General features: G+C 42.2%; 1 protein-coding gene across 1 annotated transcript in view; it reads right to left on the bottom strand.

Moving 5' to 3' along the window:
- Positions 1–4,079: 4,079 nt before the first annotated feature.
- LOC119940386 (cytochrome b-245 heavy chain) overlaps positions 4,080–17,461 on the bottom strand; it is a 31,381-nt gene continuing 17,999 nt past the window's right edge. Inside the window, exons 7-13 of the mRNA XM_038760634.1 lie at positions 16,768–16,897; positions 14,298–14,390; positions 12,771–13,024; positions 10,827–10,989; positions 8,425–8,571; positions 6,563–6,687; positions 4,080–5,323 (exon numbers count right to left, since the gene is read on the bottom strand). Of these exons, the coding sequence (XP_038616562.1) occupies positions 5,197–5,323; positions 6,563–6,687; positions 8,425–8,571; positions 10,827–10,989; positions 12,771–13,024; positions 14,298–14,390; positions 16,768–16,897 (1,039 nt within the window). The 3' untranslated portion in view covers positions 4,080–5,196. The remainder of the gene's footprint in view (positions 5,324–6,562; positions 6,688–8,424; positions 8,572–10,826; positions 10,990–12,770; positions 13,025–14,297; positions 14,391–16,767; positions 16,898–17,461) is intronic.

Raw genomic sequence — 17,461 nt, 5'->3', positions numbered from 1 at the left:
CAGAGGACGTGGGTTCTAATCCCGGCTCCGCCACGTGTCTGCTGTGTGTCCTTGGGCAGGTCACTTCACTTCTCCGTGCCTCAGTTACCTCATCTGTTAAATGGGGATTAAGACTGTGAGCCCCATGTTGGGCAGGGACTGTGTCCAACTTGATTACCTTGTATCTACCCTAGTGCTTAGAAAAGTGCTCTGAGTATTTGCTGTGTTCTTATCTATGTGTTCATTCATTCATTCAATCGTATTTATTGAGCACTTACTGTGTGCAGAGCACTGTACTAAGCACTTCTTAGCCTAATGATAAAAGAAATAATGTAATTGAAGAAAATGCAAAATAGAGGGATGCCTTTGTGAATATGGACTGAACCAAGTTAAATTTATCTAGTTAAGTATAATTTGTGGGCTCAGTGTTTTTTTTTCCAAAACAATATTCCTAAGTTGATTTTCTATATTTACAATCTGGGACCTGTGAATCAAAAATGGGATTTTTGTCTTTCCCAATCTTCACCACTTGCCCATGCTGCTTCCTTGTTTCTCTGTATGTTCACATTTTCCTCCACCCCTAACCCAGACCCTAATCTTTCTGGCTATTTCCTTCTTCAACCCCATCAACAACCAAACTGCTCTTCTTCCTTCCCCCATTCTGTCTCTCTCCCATGACCCCTTGCTTCCTCCGCATGCCCTGCTGAAGTGACATCATCCTTTTTTCCGAGGTCATGACAAATATTTCCAGATGAGACAGCACACTGTAGTACATATATTTATTTATTAATTCACATGTGTTAAAGGTAGCCATAAAATCATTTCCAAGGAGATGGACTGTTGCATTACTAAGTGCCCCCAGCAGATTGGTTGGTCTTAATTCTGTAATTTGAAAAAACTTGAAACCAGGTTTTCTAATTTCAAACCATTGAATGGACAGTTGGTTTTGGAGACTCAAAAAATTGTGCAATCTGTAAATACACGCAACCATTGCGGTTGATTTGAACCAGAGATTTGGGAGAGTAAGTAACATTACATCCAAACAACAGTGAACTTGGATTCAAAACCACACCGGCACACACGACCTATTGTTTGTTTGCATGTCATGTGTGACTCTTTCTCTCTCCCTCTTAGATTGTGATCCCTGCAAGGGACAGGGTCTGGGTCTGATCTGACTGTAGTTTATTTTACCCAGTGTTTAACACAGTGCTTGCACACACAGTAAGCATTTCACAAAACCCATTTTTTTTTAATGTCACCATAGCCCATTTCAAATTGTAAGACTCTCCAGACTGTGAACTCATTGCGGGCAGGGAATGTGTCTGTTTATTGTTATATCGTACTCTCCCACGCGCTTAGTGCAGTACTCGGCACACAGTAAGTGCTTAATAAATATGATTGATTGAATGAATGAATGAATGAATGAATGAATGAATAAAGGGAGGGGTCCATTGACAGGTTTTGTCAGCTCCCTCTACACTGTAAGCTCATTGTGGGCAGGGAATGTGTCCATTTATTGTTATAGTGTACTCTCCCAAGTGCTTAGTACAGTGCTTTGTACAAAGCAAGTGCTCAATAAATATGATCAAATGAATGATTTGAATGACAGGGATCTTGCCCGCTCCTAAGCACTTAGAACAGTGCTCTGCACACAGTAAGTGCTCAATCAATGCCACTGTCTGATGCATCGACAGGCCCAAGGTCATACATGTATCAGATGTTTAGAAATCCTATTTTGATCATGAATAAGAGTAAACCCAAGAGACCGTCAGGATATTCTATCATGAATGTTTTTAAGCTCAGTCAAAGCCAATGAAGGCAGCTGCCACTGGATGCTTACATCTGTTTTTGAATGCCTTGTCTCTCATCAGAAATCTTTCCCCGAGAATCCCCTATAAAAACCAGAGACCCAAAACTAGTAACTTAGTGAAATGAATCACTTATCTAACTTATTCAAGCCAAAGGACACATACCTGAAATAGCTGAAGGAGACAAAAATGGTTTTGTGGCCAGATTATACTGATAATTGCCTTGATACTTTACTTTTAAGCTAGTGTAGAGTGGGTTATGGGCTGCTTTCCCTCAGTCAATAAAACTTATTTTATCAGGGCTTGGTACATCAAATACATGAAAGAAAACTCTGAGGAAAATCACCTAGGCTTCAGTCCATCTGCTGTAGTTAATTTAACACTTTAAATGATTTCTATGACCAAAAAAAGCCAAGTCTTTCACTTTTATAACATTGTACAATGCTTATAGAGAAAACAAAACTCTAGCCCTTTTCTAACCCTATAAAAATTTTCAATTCATTAAGCACATTACAATAGGATCTCAGCATTATAAGGAATAGAAAAAATGCATAATCTTGAAAGGAGAAACAGCTTAGATGGCACTCTTTTTATATGCAGAATCTGCCTCCATGCCAGAAGTTAACAAACTCACAAGCCAGAAGAAAATAGCTGATATGATGCTAAGCATCGTACCTGGATACTTTGCCACCATGAAGATTTTTGTTTCAGTGACTGTCTCGGCATTAAAACAACCAAACCGAAAATAGACTCTCCTTTAGCCTCACAACCCCAGGGAATCAGTAGAACTGCTTCAATTTATACCACCTGTGTGAGAGAAACCTGAGATATTTCTTCTCAACAAGAATTAAGCATCAATTGAAAAATAATCCAAACTGTATTGGGATAGTTGAATCTGGCATATGTTATTGGATATCTCAGAAATGGCTCAGACTTAGATGGAACAAAGCTTGATGGGAAAGTGCGAGTGGACTATAGATCTAGTTTTTAGAAGAAGCTAAGGAACAGCAAGAGCTGATAAACCATTTGAAACGAAGCTGCCTGACTTTTTCAGAGCTCCAGAGGCATTCTAGCATGTGTTCTGTTTCTATCAAGCTGCTCATTGAATTCAAGAAACCTAGCACTAATTTTGTAAGGCAAAATAATACTTGGGGTCTTCAAAAGCAAATATATACAAGTCCAGGTTCGGGACTGAAATTCATGAGAGGTTTTAGAGCTATTGGCAGGGGCATATACTGGAAACATATCTACCAATTCTGTTGTGTCATACTCTCCCAGACATTCAGTACAATGCTCCACACAGTGAGCACTCAATAGATACCATTTTTTGATTGACTGGAGAGCAGAGAAGAGGGTAAGGAGAGAGTAGTGGTAGAAAACTGGCATGGAAACTCTTCTCTGCCCAGAGAGAAAATGCTTTCATGTCACCATGAGGGGCACCAGGGCTTTACCCTTCTCCTTGCCCCAGTTCAGGCACAAGAAGAGCCCAAGGTGGGACAGGGTCTGTGTCCAACCAGATTATCTTGCATCTACCTCAGTGCTTAGAACAGTGCTTGGCACATAGTAAGTGTTTAACAAATACCACAATTTTTCCCTCAAGACTGTAAGCTCATTGTGGGCAGGGAATGTGTCTGCCTATTGTTACATTGTATTCTCCCAAGTGTTTACTACAGTGCTCTGCATTTGGTAAGCGCTCAATAAATACAATTGAATGAATGAATGAAAGCTTCCCTAAGACTATTCCTTAAACTTTGGACAAGTTTGAAGTTTAAGTTGAATAGGGGTCCAGAAGCAGAGGCACTAAAACCGGAACTATCCCCCTTAAATCAGGGTTACCTGGTAGTATTAAAATAGAAAAAAAAAAAAAAACCCAGTTTCTGACATTTTAAGAGTGCACCACTTGGGAAATGCTGATTTCTGCGAAACACAAATTTCCAAACCCTTATGCATTAGCTACTACTAAACCCTCAGGACACCTTTTCATGTTAAAGCAGGGATGGACTCCTCAGCTTCAAAGGAATAAGATGCATTAAATCCTAAGCATGAACTGTGGTATTTGTTAAGTGCTTAACTAGGTGCCAGGCACTGTACTAAGCGCTGGGGTGGATACAGGCAAATCGTGTTGGACCCAGTCCCCTGTCCCACCTGGGGCTCACAGTCTCAATCCCTATTTTACAGATGAGGCCACTGAGGCCCAGAGAAGTGAAGTGACTTGCCCAAAGTCACACAGCAGACAAGTGGCAGAGCCAGGATTAGAACCCATGTCCTTCTGACTCACAGGCCTGGGCTCTGAGAGGCCTGAGCATGGTTGAAACATGCTTTGCACATAGTAAGCGCTTAACAAATACCAACATTATTATTGAAATGGAGAAGACCAGGTTGCTGTGATAGGCACACTGATCTTGAAGAAAGCTTGGAGGAGCTAGTAAAAACATAGCCGCTGACTTTGTGTCAGATATGCCCTTAAAGATCTGCATGTCCTAGAAAACACACAGACATGGCTTCAACCTCCTCCAAGGCACTCTGACTCTGGTTAGGGTGAAGAGGAGTTTGTATCCTCTCTCCACCTGTGCATGGAGGTAAAATGAGCTCTCACTGCATTCTGGGAAGTTAAACAAAGACGCGATCCATCTCATGGGAGAAGCGGGATTAGTTGTCTATGTGATAGAAAAATTCTGGGTTTTCTTAAAGAATCATCAAAATGATTTTTCCTAGGTCTTTACCTAATACCCTTTTCTTTTCTCCCCCTTCTGCTTCTCTACCAGCCCACTTAAGCTGTTTTCTGCACTGAGTACAGGGCTCTGTACAATGCAAGTGCTCAGTAAGTACAATCGATTGATGGATTCTGGCACTTCAGGGAGCAGAATGTAACCACCGCTTGGCTGGAATGATGGAAAGGTCCAAGAGCCCAAACAGCAGTCATAAAAATAAAAAATATGTGTGAATAATTATCTGGTTGACCTCATCCATATGACTCCAAATTAGATCCAATTTTTTTTAAACAATTTCCCAATTGAGTTGTCACCAACAAATAACAACTGAACCAATCCTCCACTTCACATGGGCTGGGCAGATCCAGTCATTACCAAGCTTTATACTCTCCCGAAAACTGAGTACAGTGCTCAGCGCATAATAGGTGCTCAATAAATACCATGGATCATGATAAACTGGCTCTTACATAGATAATTTTTCTGCTCATATTGTAGGAGTCATAAAGACCAAAAAAGTACATTAATCACTTAAATGAAAAAGGAGTCTTTTGTTCTCCTTTTCAGAACGTGAGATTTGATTTAGAAACCATGACTGTGTAAAGCATAAAAAGGGAAAAAAAAATCAGTTGTTTTCTTGTTTATGGTGTCATGATCGACTGACCCTGATTCGCCCAGATTGCTGGGAGAGAGTGGTGACGTTAGAAGTTTTCCTTGTTGAAGATAAAATGAATTCCTCGTGGGCCGGCATCAGAGTTGGAGATGCTTTGTTTGTTGAGGGTTTCAGCCAGGGCTTCGGGTCCACAGAGGAATACGCCTACTCTGGAACTGTTCAGGAAGGGGAAAAGGGCATTAGGTACAATGGATCAAGCAATCAATTGGATTTATTGAGCTTTTACTGTGCACAAAGCATTGTACACAGACCTGGGGTTCAGGAGGTCATGGGTTCTAATCCCACCTCCGTCACTTGTCTGCTGTGTGACCTTGGTCAACTCACTTCACTTCTCTGGGCCTCGGTTACCTCATCTGTAAAATAGGGATTGAGAATGTGTGCCCCAGGTGGGACAGGGACTGTGTCCAACTTGACTTACTTTTATCCTCCCCAGTGCTTACTACAGTGCTGGGCACATAGTAAGCGCTTAACAAATACCACAATTATTATTATTATTATTACTGAGTGCTTGGGAGGGTATACTATAATGGAACGACACTGGCTTGGGCAGGAGTGGATCGGGATGATTCAAATAGCAGATGATTGCCTTGTGACCATGACACTCAAACAGAGGAGAAATGGCCATTACTTCACGACCTAGCTTTACTCCAAAGCAAGATGCTTGTACGTCTTCGATAGAAAGAAATCTACAGTAACACAGTTTCAAGAGCTTTTTATAGACTGAGCCTAAGATTTTTCAAGAAAATTAGGGTAGAACAGGGCTCCCAGGGAACAGTGTTTCAAAATGGCACACTCCAGTCAAATGTAGTCGAGAAACCTTGTAGGTTTCTGAGGTAACTGAGGCATGGAGACATTAAGATGTTAGTCCGTCTTCCCCCTCTAGACTGGAAGTTCATTGTGGGTGGGGAACATGTCTGTTTATTCTTATCTTGTACTCTCCCAAGCTCTTAGTACAGTGCACTGCACACAGTAAGTGCTCAATAAATATGATTGAATAAATGAAGTTAAGTGGCTTGCCCACTTGCCCAGACAAGTGGTGGAACAGAATTAGAACCCAGGTCTGCTGGTCTTTCCACCAGGCCATGATGCTTCTCAAAATCAGGCTCTCTTTTCTCTTGGGGGAGATAGTTTAAAGGAAGTCACACTTATGCTGGTGATCCTGCCAGGGTCAAACTTCTGCTGCTTAGCTGAGCAGACAGAATTCCATGATTCTGGGTGGCTGGGTGGTATTTCGAGGGAGTTGGCTTGGGAGTGCGAGGCTTTGAGAGATGGAACATACCCACTGGATGGTTAGAAGGAGGTTATAAGTAGCTACTGTTTTCCCTCACTTGGCCCTGAGAAAAGCGCTAGGTGCCCTGAGACCCCCCAGAGAAAATGCCCATTGCGTTTGTTACCTTGGGTGCTGACTTGCGATGGTTTTGAACTCATTTTCCCAGTTGGGTCTCCCATACAAGGTCTTTTGCTTCAGGCCCGTGATCACATCCTTCTCTTCATCGTGGTGTACTGTGAAATGGGTAGCCTGCGGAGGAGAGGATGAGTGAGTTATTCATTCATTCCTTCATTCAACTGTATTTATTGAGCACTTACTGTGTGTAAATCACTGTTCTGAATGCTTGGGAGAGGACAACAGACACACACATTCCCTGCCCACAACGAGCTCACTGCCCCATTCAATCCCTGGATCTGTCCAGACCAAGTAAAATGGGGCTCAATCCATCCATCTTGTACATATTTATTCTATTTGTTTTATTTTGTTAATATGTTTTGTTTTGTTTTCTGTCTCCACCTTCTAGACTGTGAGCCCACTGTTGGGTAGGGACCTTCTCTATCTGTTGCCAACTTGTACTTCCCAAGCACTTAGTACAGTGCTCTGCAAACAGTAAGCGCTCAATAAATATGATTGAATGAATGAATCCATCAATGGTATTTATCAAGCACTTACTATGTGCAGAGCACTGTACTAAGCACTTGGGAGAGTACAATGTGTCAGTTTATTGTTGTATTCTCCCAAGTGCTTAGTACAGTGCCCTACAGACAGTGAGCACTCAATAAATACAATTGAATGAATGAATAATAATAATAATGATGATATTTGTTTACTCATTCATTCAATCGTATTTATTGAGCGCTTACTGTATGCAGAGCACTGTACTAAGTGCTTGGAAAGTACAATTCAGCAACAAATAGAGACAATCCTTGCCCACAACGGGCTCACAGTCTAGAAGGGTGGTGGGGAGGAGGGAGCGGGATTTGTTAAGCGCTTACTATGTGCCAGGCATGGTTCTGAGTACTGGGGTAGATACAAGGTAATCAGGTTGTCCCATGTGGGGCTCACAGTCTTAACCCCCATTTTAAGGATGAGATAACTGAGGTACAGAGAATTTAAGTGACTTGCCCAAGTCACACAGCTGACAAGTGGCAGAGGCGGGATTAGAACCCATGAACCCGGGCTCAATGAATAAAAATAATAATAATAATAATGGTATTTGTTAAGTGCTTACTATGTGCCAGGCACTGTACTAAGCGCTGGGGTGGATACAAGCAAATTGGGATGGTCATGGTCCTTGTCCTAGATGGGACTCACAGTCTTAATCCCCATTTTACACATGAGGTAACTAAGGCACAGAGGAGTGAAGTGACTTGCTCAAAGTCACACAGCCAGCATGTGGCAGATCAATCGTCAATCGTATTTATTGAGCGCTTACTATGTGCAGAGCACTGTACTAAGCGCTTGGGAAGTACAAATTGGCAACATATTCAATATTCATGAGTGTTCCCCACTGGGAGAGTAGTACTCTAATTTGGATTGGTGATTAAGACCCCACAAAGGGACAGGTGATAGGGCAGTTCAGGAAATAATAACGATTATGATATTTGTTAGGTGCTTACTACATGCCAAGCACTATTTCTACACTCTGGAGTAGATACAAGGTAATCAGGTCGGACTCAGTCCCTGTCCCAAATGGGGCTCACAGTTTTAATCCCCATTTTACAGAGAGGCACCGAGAGGTGAAGCAACTTGCCCGAGGTCACAGAGCAGAGAAGTGGAAGAGCCAGGATTAGAACCCAGGTCCTTCGGACTCCGAGGCCTATGCTCTGTCCACTAGGCCATGCTGCTGGAAGAGAACATCACGTCACCTTGCCCAATTACATTTGTTTTAGCCTAGAATGGTGGCCATTTGCTGATCTTAAAAAAACAGTCCATGAAAGCAAACAAATCTTTTTAGAGGAGTCAATATGTTGGCCCAGGACTTACCTGAGTTTCATCCCAGCCAGTAAGATAGATGTTGTAGCTAAGAAAGTTTGCGTTGTTCCTTTCCTGCATTTGGGTCTCCAGCAACTGCAGAAGGTCTGCAAACCATTCAAAGGCGTGTGTGTCTCTACATAGCCAGTAAAAGTAGATCTAAAACAGGGGCACAATGAAATGTCAAGAGGTATTTTTTATGGTATTTGTTAAGTGCTTACTCTGTGCCAGGAACTGGATTAAACGCTGGGGTGGATACAAGTGAAACAGGTTGGACACAGTCAATGGCGCACATGAGGCTCACAGCTTTAATCCCCATTTTACAGATGAGGAAACTGAAGCGCAGAGAAGTGAAGTGACTTGCCCCAGGTCATAAGGCAGACAAGTGAGAGAGCTGGGATTAGAACCCAGGTCCTCTGATTCCCGGGCCTGTGCTCTTTCCACTTGGACACACTGCTTTTCAGTTCTGTCAGGCAGTATTATAAGAATTTTTTCCCACTTCCCCATTTCTTGCTGCTCTCTAGATTTTATGGAAGCTCAATTTTTCACAGATTTCAAAAATTCAAAACCAGATGTCAGGTATGATATAGGGGAGGAAGAAGTGTCTGGTTCAATCTTGCATAATAAATAAAAAAATATTTGACCTCAAAAACTTCCACTTGGAATATAAAGCAGCAGCATGGTTTAGTAGATAGAGCATTGGCGTGGGAATCAGAAAGACCTGCGTTGTAATCCTGGCTCTTCCACTGGTCTGTTGTGTGACATTGAGCAAGTCACTTAACTTCTCTATGCCTCAGTTACCTTACCTATAAAATGGGGGTTAGGACTGTGAGCCCTATATGGGATAGGGACTGTCCCCAACCTGATTATTTTGTATCTACCCCAGGGCTTAGTACAGTGCCTGGCATATAGTAAATGCCTAACAAATACCACTATCATTATTAAATTTGCCCTGACCTTGTCTATTTTACAATTCAATCACTCCTTCCTTGTCCATATCCACCTCCATCCAGCTGTTTTTCCATCCCCATCTTACTAGGCGAGAATAACACAAGCATTTCACACAGAGGGTAGTTATTTAGACCTAGTTCCTTCATAATATAGCTCAGAGAAGGGTCTGATGGCTTGAAGTGGCTGCCTCTTTCCTTGCCTGCCATAGCGTAAGAAAAGCCACACTCTGCTTACCCTCCTCTGGTAGAAAGGCAGAAATCCTAGAAGGGCAGGGCTGAATTAACACAGGGGCTCATCAGGCTGAAGCCCAGGATAAGTGGGGGCCCCCCATAACACCCCCTCAATACACTCCCCGCTGTGTGACCTGCCATGGTTTCAGGGTCCTCTCCACCCAAAAGCTGTCTTCAAGAATTCTCCCTGCCGCTCACAATAATCTCCGCTCCTGTGACGGAATTCCCTCCGCTCCCTGCAGCTTGGGACGGTGTGAAGGAAGTGTATGGAAACTGCATTCTCTAGCCTTGTGGGAAGCCAATTTGAATGGTCAAATCTAAAGTAATTCATTTCATCTGTAAGAACCCCGCCAAATGTAGGGGGAAGTGATTTAGGATAGGAAAATATAGATAGGTAGAAAGAGAAATTATGGAAATTGAAATTGAATAGAAACTGAATTGAATTGAAATTGAATACAAATTGAAAAGCCGGTTGGCTTACTGGATAGAGCATGGGCCTGGGAGTCAGGAGGACTTGGAAATTAATCCCGGCTCTGCCATATGTCTGCTATGTGACCTTGGTCAAGTCACTTCACTTCTCTGGGCCTAAATTACTTCATCTATGACATGGAGATTAAGAGGATGAGCCCGATGTGGGACAGGGACTGTGTCCAACCTGATTAACCTGTATCTCTCCCACTGCTTAGGACAGTGCTTGGCACATAGTAAGCACTTAACAAGCACCACAGTTCTTAGTATTAGTTCATGTTCCTTTTGAGTTGAAAGTATAGCAACTTCAGAAATTGTCTCTACAGAGTCACTGGGGTGGTGTTCCTCTTTCTATGAACATACATAGTATCAGTGGAATCTCTTCTACCGTAAACAGATGTGACATCAATAATAATTGTGAGATCTGTTAAGGGCTGGCTATATGCCAGGCACTGTACTAAGCACTGGGGTACATGAAAGCAAATCAGGTTGGAAACAGTCCCTGTCCCATGTGGGTCTCACAGTCTCAATCCCCACTTTCCAGATCAGGTAACTGAGGCCCAGAGAAGCAAAGTAACTTGCCCAAGGTCACACAGCAGATGAGTGTTGGAACCAGGATTAGAACCCATGACCTCCAGACTCTATCCACAAACCATGCTGCTTCTCACTCAGCTGTACTGGACATCCGCTAGACCCATCTTCAACTGCTGAGATATTCACAAGAGGGCCTTCAGAGACGGCTCGGTCCTGATGGAGAAACCTTACCTTTTTGAGTTTCAGGTTGATCGCATCATTACAGTACTTGTACCAAACGGATTTAAGGATGGAGGCAAAGGGAGTGACGCCGATTCCGGCTCCCACAAGCATCACGACTTCATAACTGAACACATCTTCGCTGGCTGTCCCGAAGGGCCCGTCCACCGCTAATCTAGACGAAGCACAGGGTTTGATCGGGGATAATTGTGGATTCCGACTATTTGAGGGTCTGGTGTGTCTGTTTATTTTTATATTGTACTTTCCCAAGCGCTTAGTACTGTGCTCTGTACACAGTAAGTGCTCAATAAATATAATCGAATGAATGAATGAATCATGCCAAAAATAAGAAGCAGTGGGGCCTAGTGGATACAGCAAGGGCCTAGGAGTAAGAAGGACCTGGGTTCCAATACCGGCTCTGCCACTTGTCTGCTGGGTGACCCTGGGCAAGTTGCTTAACTTCTCTGTGCCTTTGTTACCTCATCTGTAAAATCGGGATTAAAACTGTGAACTCTATATGGGCCAGGGATTGGTTCCAACCTTTTTAGCTTATATCTACCCCAGCTCTCAGTACAATGCCCAGCATATAGGAAGCGCTTAGCCGTAAAATACCACAATAGGAAAAAAAAAACCCACAATAGCATTAAGAGTTATTTTAGTTGGTATTTATTTTAATATCTCTCCCCCTTACTAAAGTGTAAGATCCTTGTGGACAGGAATCATGGCTATTTACTCTAGAGTGCTCTCCCAAGTGATTAGTACAGTGCTCTGCATGCAGTAAATTCTCAATAAATACCACTGACTAACAGATTATTTATTTTGTATTAAGGCCTGTCTCCTCCTCTAGACTGTATGCTCATTGTGGGCAGAGAACGTCTGTTTCATTGTTATATTGTACTCTCACAAACGCTTTGGACAGTGCTCTGCACACAGTAAGCGCTCAGGAAATACAAAGGATTGATTGACTGTTTGGAGGTAAGCGGCAGAAGATATTCTGAAAAATTCCAGCTAACTCTAAGTATTTTTTTAATAATATTTGTTAAGTGCTTACTATATGCCCAGCATTGTTTTAAGCCCTGGGGTAGATACGAGGTAATCAGGTTGGACACGGTCGCTGTCCCACAAGGGGCTCACTGTCTTAATCCCCATTTAACAGATGAGGTAATTGAGGCCCAGGGAAGTGAAATGATTTGCCCAAGGTCACACAGCAGACAACTGGCAGAACTGGGATTAAAACTCAGTTCTAACTCCCAGGCATATACTCTACTCCTAGGCCACGCTGTTTCTCGCATTTGCTCTCATAAATGCTAAAAGAGGTTCAAAGGAAAGCAAAATCTTCAACTTCTTCCTTTTGGGGTGATCCCTGCCACTTCAGTAAAAATCCATGTTTCTACTTTCCTACCTTCTGGTTTTATGAATTCTACTCTACTGAGTTCATTAGCACTTAGACACATTTGGAGGCATCATACATATGTATGTACGTATGTGTATACATATATATGTATATACATCGATCAATCAGTGGTATTTATTGAGCATCATACATATGTATGTACGTATGTGTATACATATATATGTATATACATCAATCAATCAGTGGTATTTATTGAGCACTTACTATGTGCAGAGGACTGTACTAAGCGCTTGGGAGAGTACAATAGAACAGAATTAACCGACACTGCCCATAATAAGTTTACACACCTGCATTATTATGTATTTTCCCCAAAGGCCTAATCAATCAATGGTATTTCATAAGCTCATTGTGGGCAGGGAATGCGTCGATTTATTGTTGTATCTTACTCCCAAGTGCTTAGTTCAGTACTCTGCACACAGTAAACTCTCAATAAATACCACTGAATGAATATAATGATGAGCGGTGCCAGAACAAAGAGAACCAGGGACATCCATTAAGCCGTATTCAACACCCATTTCTCTCAACGCATGCTTTGTGCTTACTTAGGAAGCTTCCAGGCATCCTGAAATTCCTTCTTGTCACAGCCACAGGCATTGAAGAGTCCCTCTGTCCAGTCTCCAACAATGCGGATGTGAATGCTGAAGAAGTCTTCTTCTGGGGCGGAGGTCAGGGTGAAAGGATGCCACTCTAGTTTGGACACTTGAGGACATTTGACAAAAATGTACTGCCCTACCTCCATCTTGAAGCCTTTCTTCTTCATCTGCAGCTCAAAGGTCTTGAAGGGATGAGTAACTACCTATGAGCGTAAGAATACGTGACTAGCAAAACAGTCATCCCAACGAAGCAGTATGGCCTAGGGGAAAGAGCATGGGCCAGAGGACGTGGGTTCTAATCCCCACTCTGTCACTTGACAGCTCTGTGATTTTGGGCAAGTCAGTTAATCACTCAATCTATGGCATTTATTGAGTGTTTACTGTGTGAGAGCACTGTACTAAGTGCTTGGGAGAGTACACTACAATAGAGTTGGTAGATGTGTTCCCTGCCCACAAGGAACTTAACAGTCTAGAGGGACACTGTGCCCTCCCAAAAACTGGTTAGAACAACTGTACTGATGAAGAAAAGACCCCAACTACATACAAATTTTCTGGGCATACCTATTATGAATCCATAGAGGAGCTGAGAGAACTATGGGAAAACTGTCAAGGACGCATGTTAGGCAAATCTCTGTCTCTTTCTCACTCTCCCTATCATTCTTTTTCTCACAAATTCTCCCTCTTTCTCTTTCTCACTCTTTTTCTCACAAGCTCGCTCTCTTTCTCACTCTTTCTCATTCTTTTTCTCACAAATTCTTTCTTCTCGCTCTTTTTCTCACAAGCTCTCTCTCACTCTCATTCTTTCTCATAAATTCTCTCTCACTCTTTTTCTCACAGCTATCTCTCAATCTTTCTCTTGTTCTCACTTCTGCTTTCTCTCCCTCCCTCCCTCCCTGCTCTCTCTGCTGTGCAGACAAATGATGGAGCTGGGAATAGAACTCACGTCCTTCTGATTCCCAGCCTCATGCCCTATCCAGTAAGCTAGTTCTATCCACTTGAAAATATGGCCTGTATTTTGTTCGGTTGTCTTCTATGCCGACAGCTGCAATTTTTCCTCATGATCCTCCCTGCTCTGGAGCTCAACTCCCCTGACTGTTTTACCTCATGATGTCGTAAGCAATCCCCACTCACCCATCTTTCAAGCATTCTCAAATTCTTCTTCAGGATGCTCTTAAGCTCTAAGAAGCTTATCCTGAATTTCCAAAGATTGTTCTTCATTTACACTAAAAATCAGTCTTAACAGCTATTCACCCACTTTTCTAAGGAAAGAGCATAGTCTATGCCAGGCAACTTGAAAAAAATCATTTTCAAATGATTTTCTTCTCAGTACTTCTTGGAAAAGCTTTTTGTGAGCTGGTCACTTTTAGTTGCTATATGAAATACGCTTGCCTTACAGAAAAGAACTGGCCCTACTGTGTTTAGATGTTGAAGCTTTGTCCCAAGACCTCAGAACCGTCGAAATGGGAACAGGAGTACCTTTGTGATGACAACTTTCTGTTGGGATCGCCAAAATCGCACCAGCCTCTCACAGAAATATAGAATCATGGGACCCACAATCCATTTCCATGTCTGTTAAGAGAACAAAAACAAATAAGATTTGAGAATAATAGTAATAATTATAGTGGTATTTGTGAAACGCTTACTATGTGACAAGCAGTGTACAAAGTGCTGGAGTAGATACAGATAATCTGGCCCCACATGGGGCTCAAAGTCTAAGAATGAGGGAGAACAGGTTTGAATTCCCATTTTCTAGATGAGGGAAGTGAAGCACGGAGAGGTTAAGTGACTTGCCCAAAATCACACAACAGTTATGTGGAGGAGCCAGGATTACAGTCCCTCTAGATTAAAAACTCACTGTGGGCAGGGAACATGTCTGCATATTGTTGTAGTGTACTCTCCCAAGCACTTAGTACAGTGCTCTGCACACAGTAAGCGTTCAATAAATACAATCAAATGAATGATTGGAACCCAGGTCTTCTGAATCCAGGCCTGGGTCTTTCCACTAGGCCCAGATACTTCCCACAGATTTTTAAGGATAGAGCAGTAAGAAAAAAAAATATTTTTTCTTAATATTTTTTCTATTACTTTAGAAGAGTGCCCTACTTCAAAACTAATTGGCAACTCATCGTGAGATATCCGAGGCAGGGAATTGAAGTTCACATCAATAAAAATAACCATTCTTCCTGGACTCCACTGGGGAACTAGAATCACAATATGAAACTTTCCCTAACCGACCTTGTATAAGAGTAGAATTTCTACTCCTGGTGTCGCAATTACCATTGCAACAACTTCAGTGGGACCTTGAAAGGACTGGAATTACTTTATCATTTGCATGACAACTATGGTGAAATGTTCGCAAAATTACAAACTCAATACAGGCAAGGGTATACATATATATTCCTGGAAAAACATGCAAAATCTGGGACCTGGGCAAAGTAATTATCAATCAGTAAATTAATAGTATTTACTTGGCGCTGACTACGGACAGAGCACTGTAACAAGCATTTGGAGAGTTTACTGCTAGTAAGTGGTATTTGTTAAGTGATTACTACATGCCAGGCACTGTACTAAGCGCTGGGTGGAATGAGCAAATTGGTTGAAGACAGTAGTAATAATATTTAAGTGCTTACTGTGTGTAGAGCATTGCTCTAAGCACTGGGAAAGAGTACACACGTGGGAATTAAACACAAACCCTTGTCCCTTGAGGGGCTCAAAATCTTTGTATCTAGTTATACTACATAGTAGACATGATTCCTGCTTATAATCTAGTGGGGGAAAAAGACAATAAAATACATTTCAGAGAGGGAAAAGAAATAGAGTATAAAGATATTAACATAAATGTTTCAGAAGGAGTCAGAGTGAGAAGAGTGGGATAATGATAATAACAATAATAATAATAATGATAATATTTGTTAAGCACTTACTATGTACCAGGCACTGAACTAAGTGCTGGGGAAGATAAAAGATAAGTTGGTCACAGTTCCTGTCCCACATGGGCCTCACAGTCTTAATTCCCATTTTACAGATGAGCTAGCTGAGGCATAGAAAAGTTAAGTGACTTGTTCATGGTCACACAGCAGACAAGTGACGGAGCCAGGATTAGAATCCGGTTCAATACAATCGAGTTGATAGACATGTTCCCTGCCCACAGCAAGCTTACAGTTGATGGTTGATGGTTTTATAAAAGGGGAGTTTCCAATTATGAGAAACACTTAGCGATTTAATGGAGCAGAGAGTTTGAAGGGCAGAAGTTGGTGTTTAGGGAATTCCACCTTTTAGGGTGTGCCAGCTTCCTCTAGACTGTAAGCTCACTGTGGGCAGGGAATGGGTCTACCAACTCTGTTGTATCGTTCTCTCCCAACTGCTTAGTAGAATGCTCTGCACACAGTAAGTGCTCAATAAATACCACTGATTGATTTGGAAAGACCATATCTAGAATCTCTTTCCAGGTCTTTTGGGTTATGTCCTAAGCAATCAATCACTGGAATTTATTGAGCCCTTACTGTGTGCAGAGCACTGCGCTAAGTGCTTGGAAGAGTTGGTAGACATATAATAGTGTTAGTCTGAGGTTGTAATGGGCCCAGGGTATTAGAAACCTGGAGGGCTCTTCAGAAAGGAAGGCCCCCTTGCCTTTAGCTATGTATAGTACAGTATTTATTAAGGGTTTACTACGTGCTACACACTATCCTATGTAAAAGTGAAGATCCAAGATAAACAGGGAAGATACACAGGATTTACAATCTATGAGGAAGGGAAATTAGGTATCTTAGCTCCATTTTGCTGATGAGAAAACTGAGGCCCAGAGAGGTTAAGTGACTTGGCGAAGTTCACACAGAAGGCCAGTGGCTGAGCTCCTGATTCCCTATCCCCTGCTCTTTCTACTTGTCTACCTTACCTCTCCCTTCTCAGACTGCACACTGAAATTAAGATTAAAATGAATTCATACCATGGGAGGGTTTCCAGAGAACTGAGGGATTGGACAACTGCCATTTTTTCCCCAGGATGTGATATTTTGTTTACACTCAGTTATGTTGTGATCCTTCAAGCTCATTTCTGTCTGCCCACGTACAATCCGACTGAAAAAAAACCCAATAAGATCGAGTCCAATTAGTGGGAAAGGAAGAAAAATATATCATCTTTGAATTGCAGTAAAATTTCAGCTCTAAGATTGAAGTAATACAACCCTCTTCTCAGCGAATGTCTTAACTTGGCTGCGAATGAAGTGATGCATGAGGACAAATTACAAAGAGAACCATCTGAATTCCTTTAGCAGAAACAAACAGGTACACATGGACACCTTTGTCATTTTAAGATTAAAAAAAAACATGACTTTTTTTGTCAGTAAGCACAGTTTAGCTTTTATTAAGCTCACCTGAACTCCTACAATAATTAAGGGACTCAGATTTGGGGAGGGAGGGAGGCAGAAGGGAATGGATGGATCAGAGAGGAGGATGGGCTTTTTGTCTACCTTCTCCTTGAATTCCCTTGGTGGCATGATATTGGCAGGAAGGGAAGAGAGAGTGAAAGTGGCACTGAATAGGCCAGGGTACAACCACGATAAACAGATTGGACACAATCCCTGTCCCACACAAGGCTTGCAGGGAGAACAGGTCCTGAACCCCCATTTTACAGATGAGGAA

Source organism: Tachyglossus aculeatus, chromosome 18 (assembly GCF_015852505.1).
Source record: "Tachyglossus aculeatus isolate mTacAcu1 chromosome 18, mTacAcu1.pri, whole genome shotgun sequence".
NCBI classification, from domain to species: Eukaryota; Metazoa; Chordata; class Mammalia; order Monotremata; family Tachyglossidae; genus Tachyglossus; species Tachyglossus aculeatus.
This window is presented reverse-complemented; position numbering and strand designations above follow the sequence as displayed.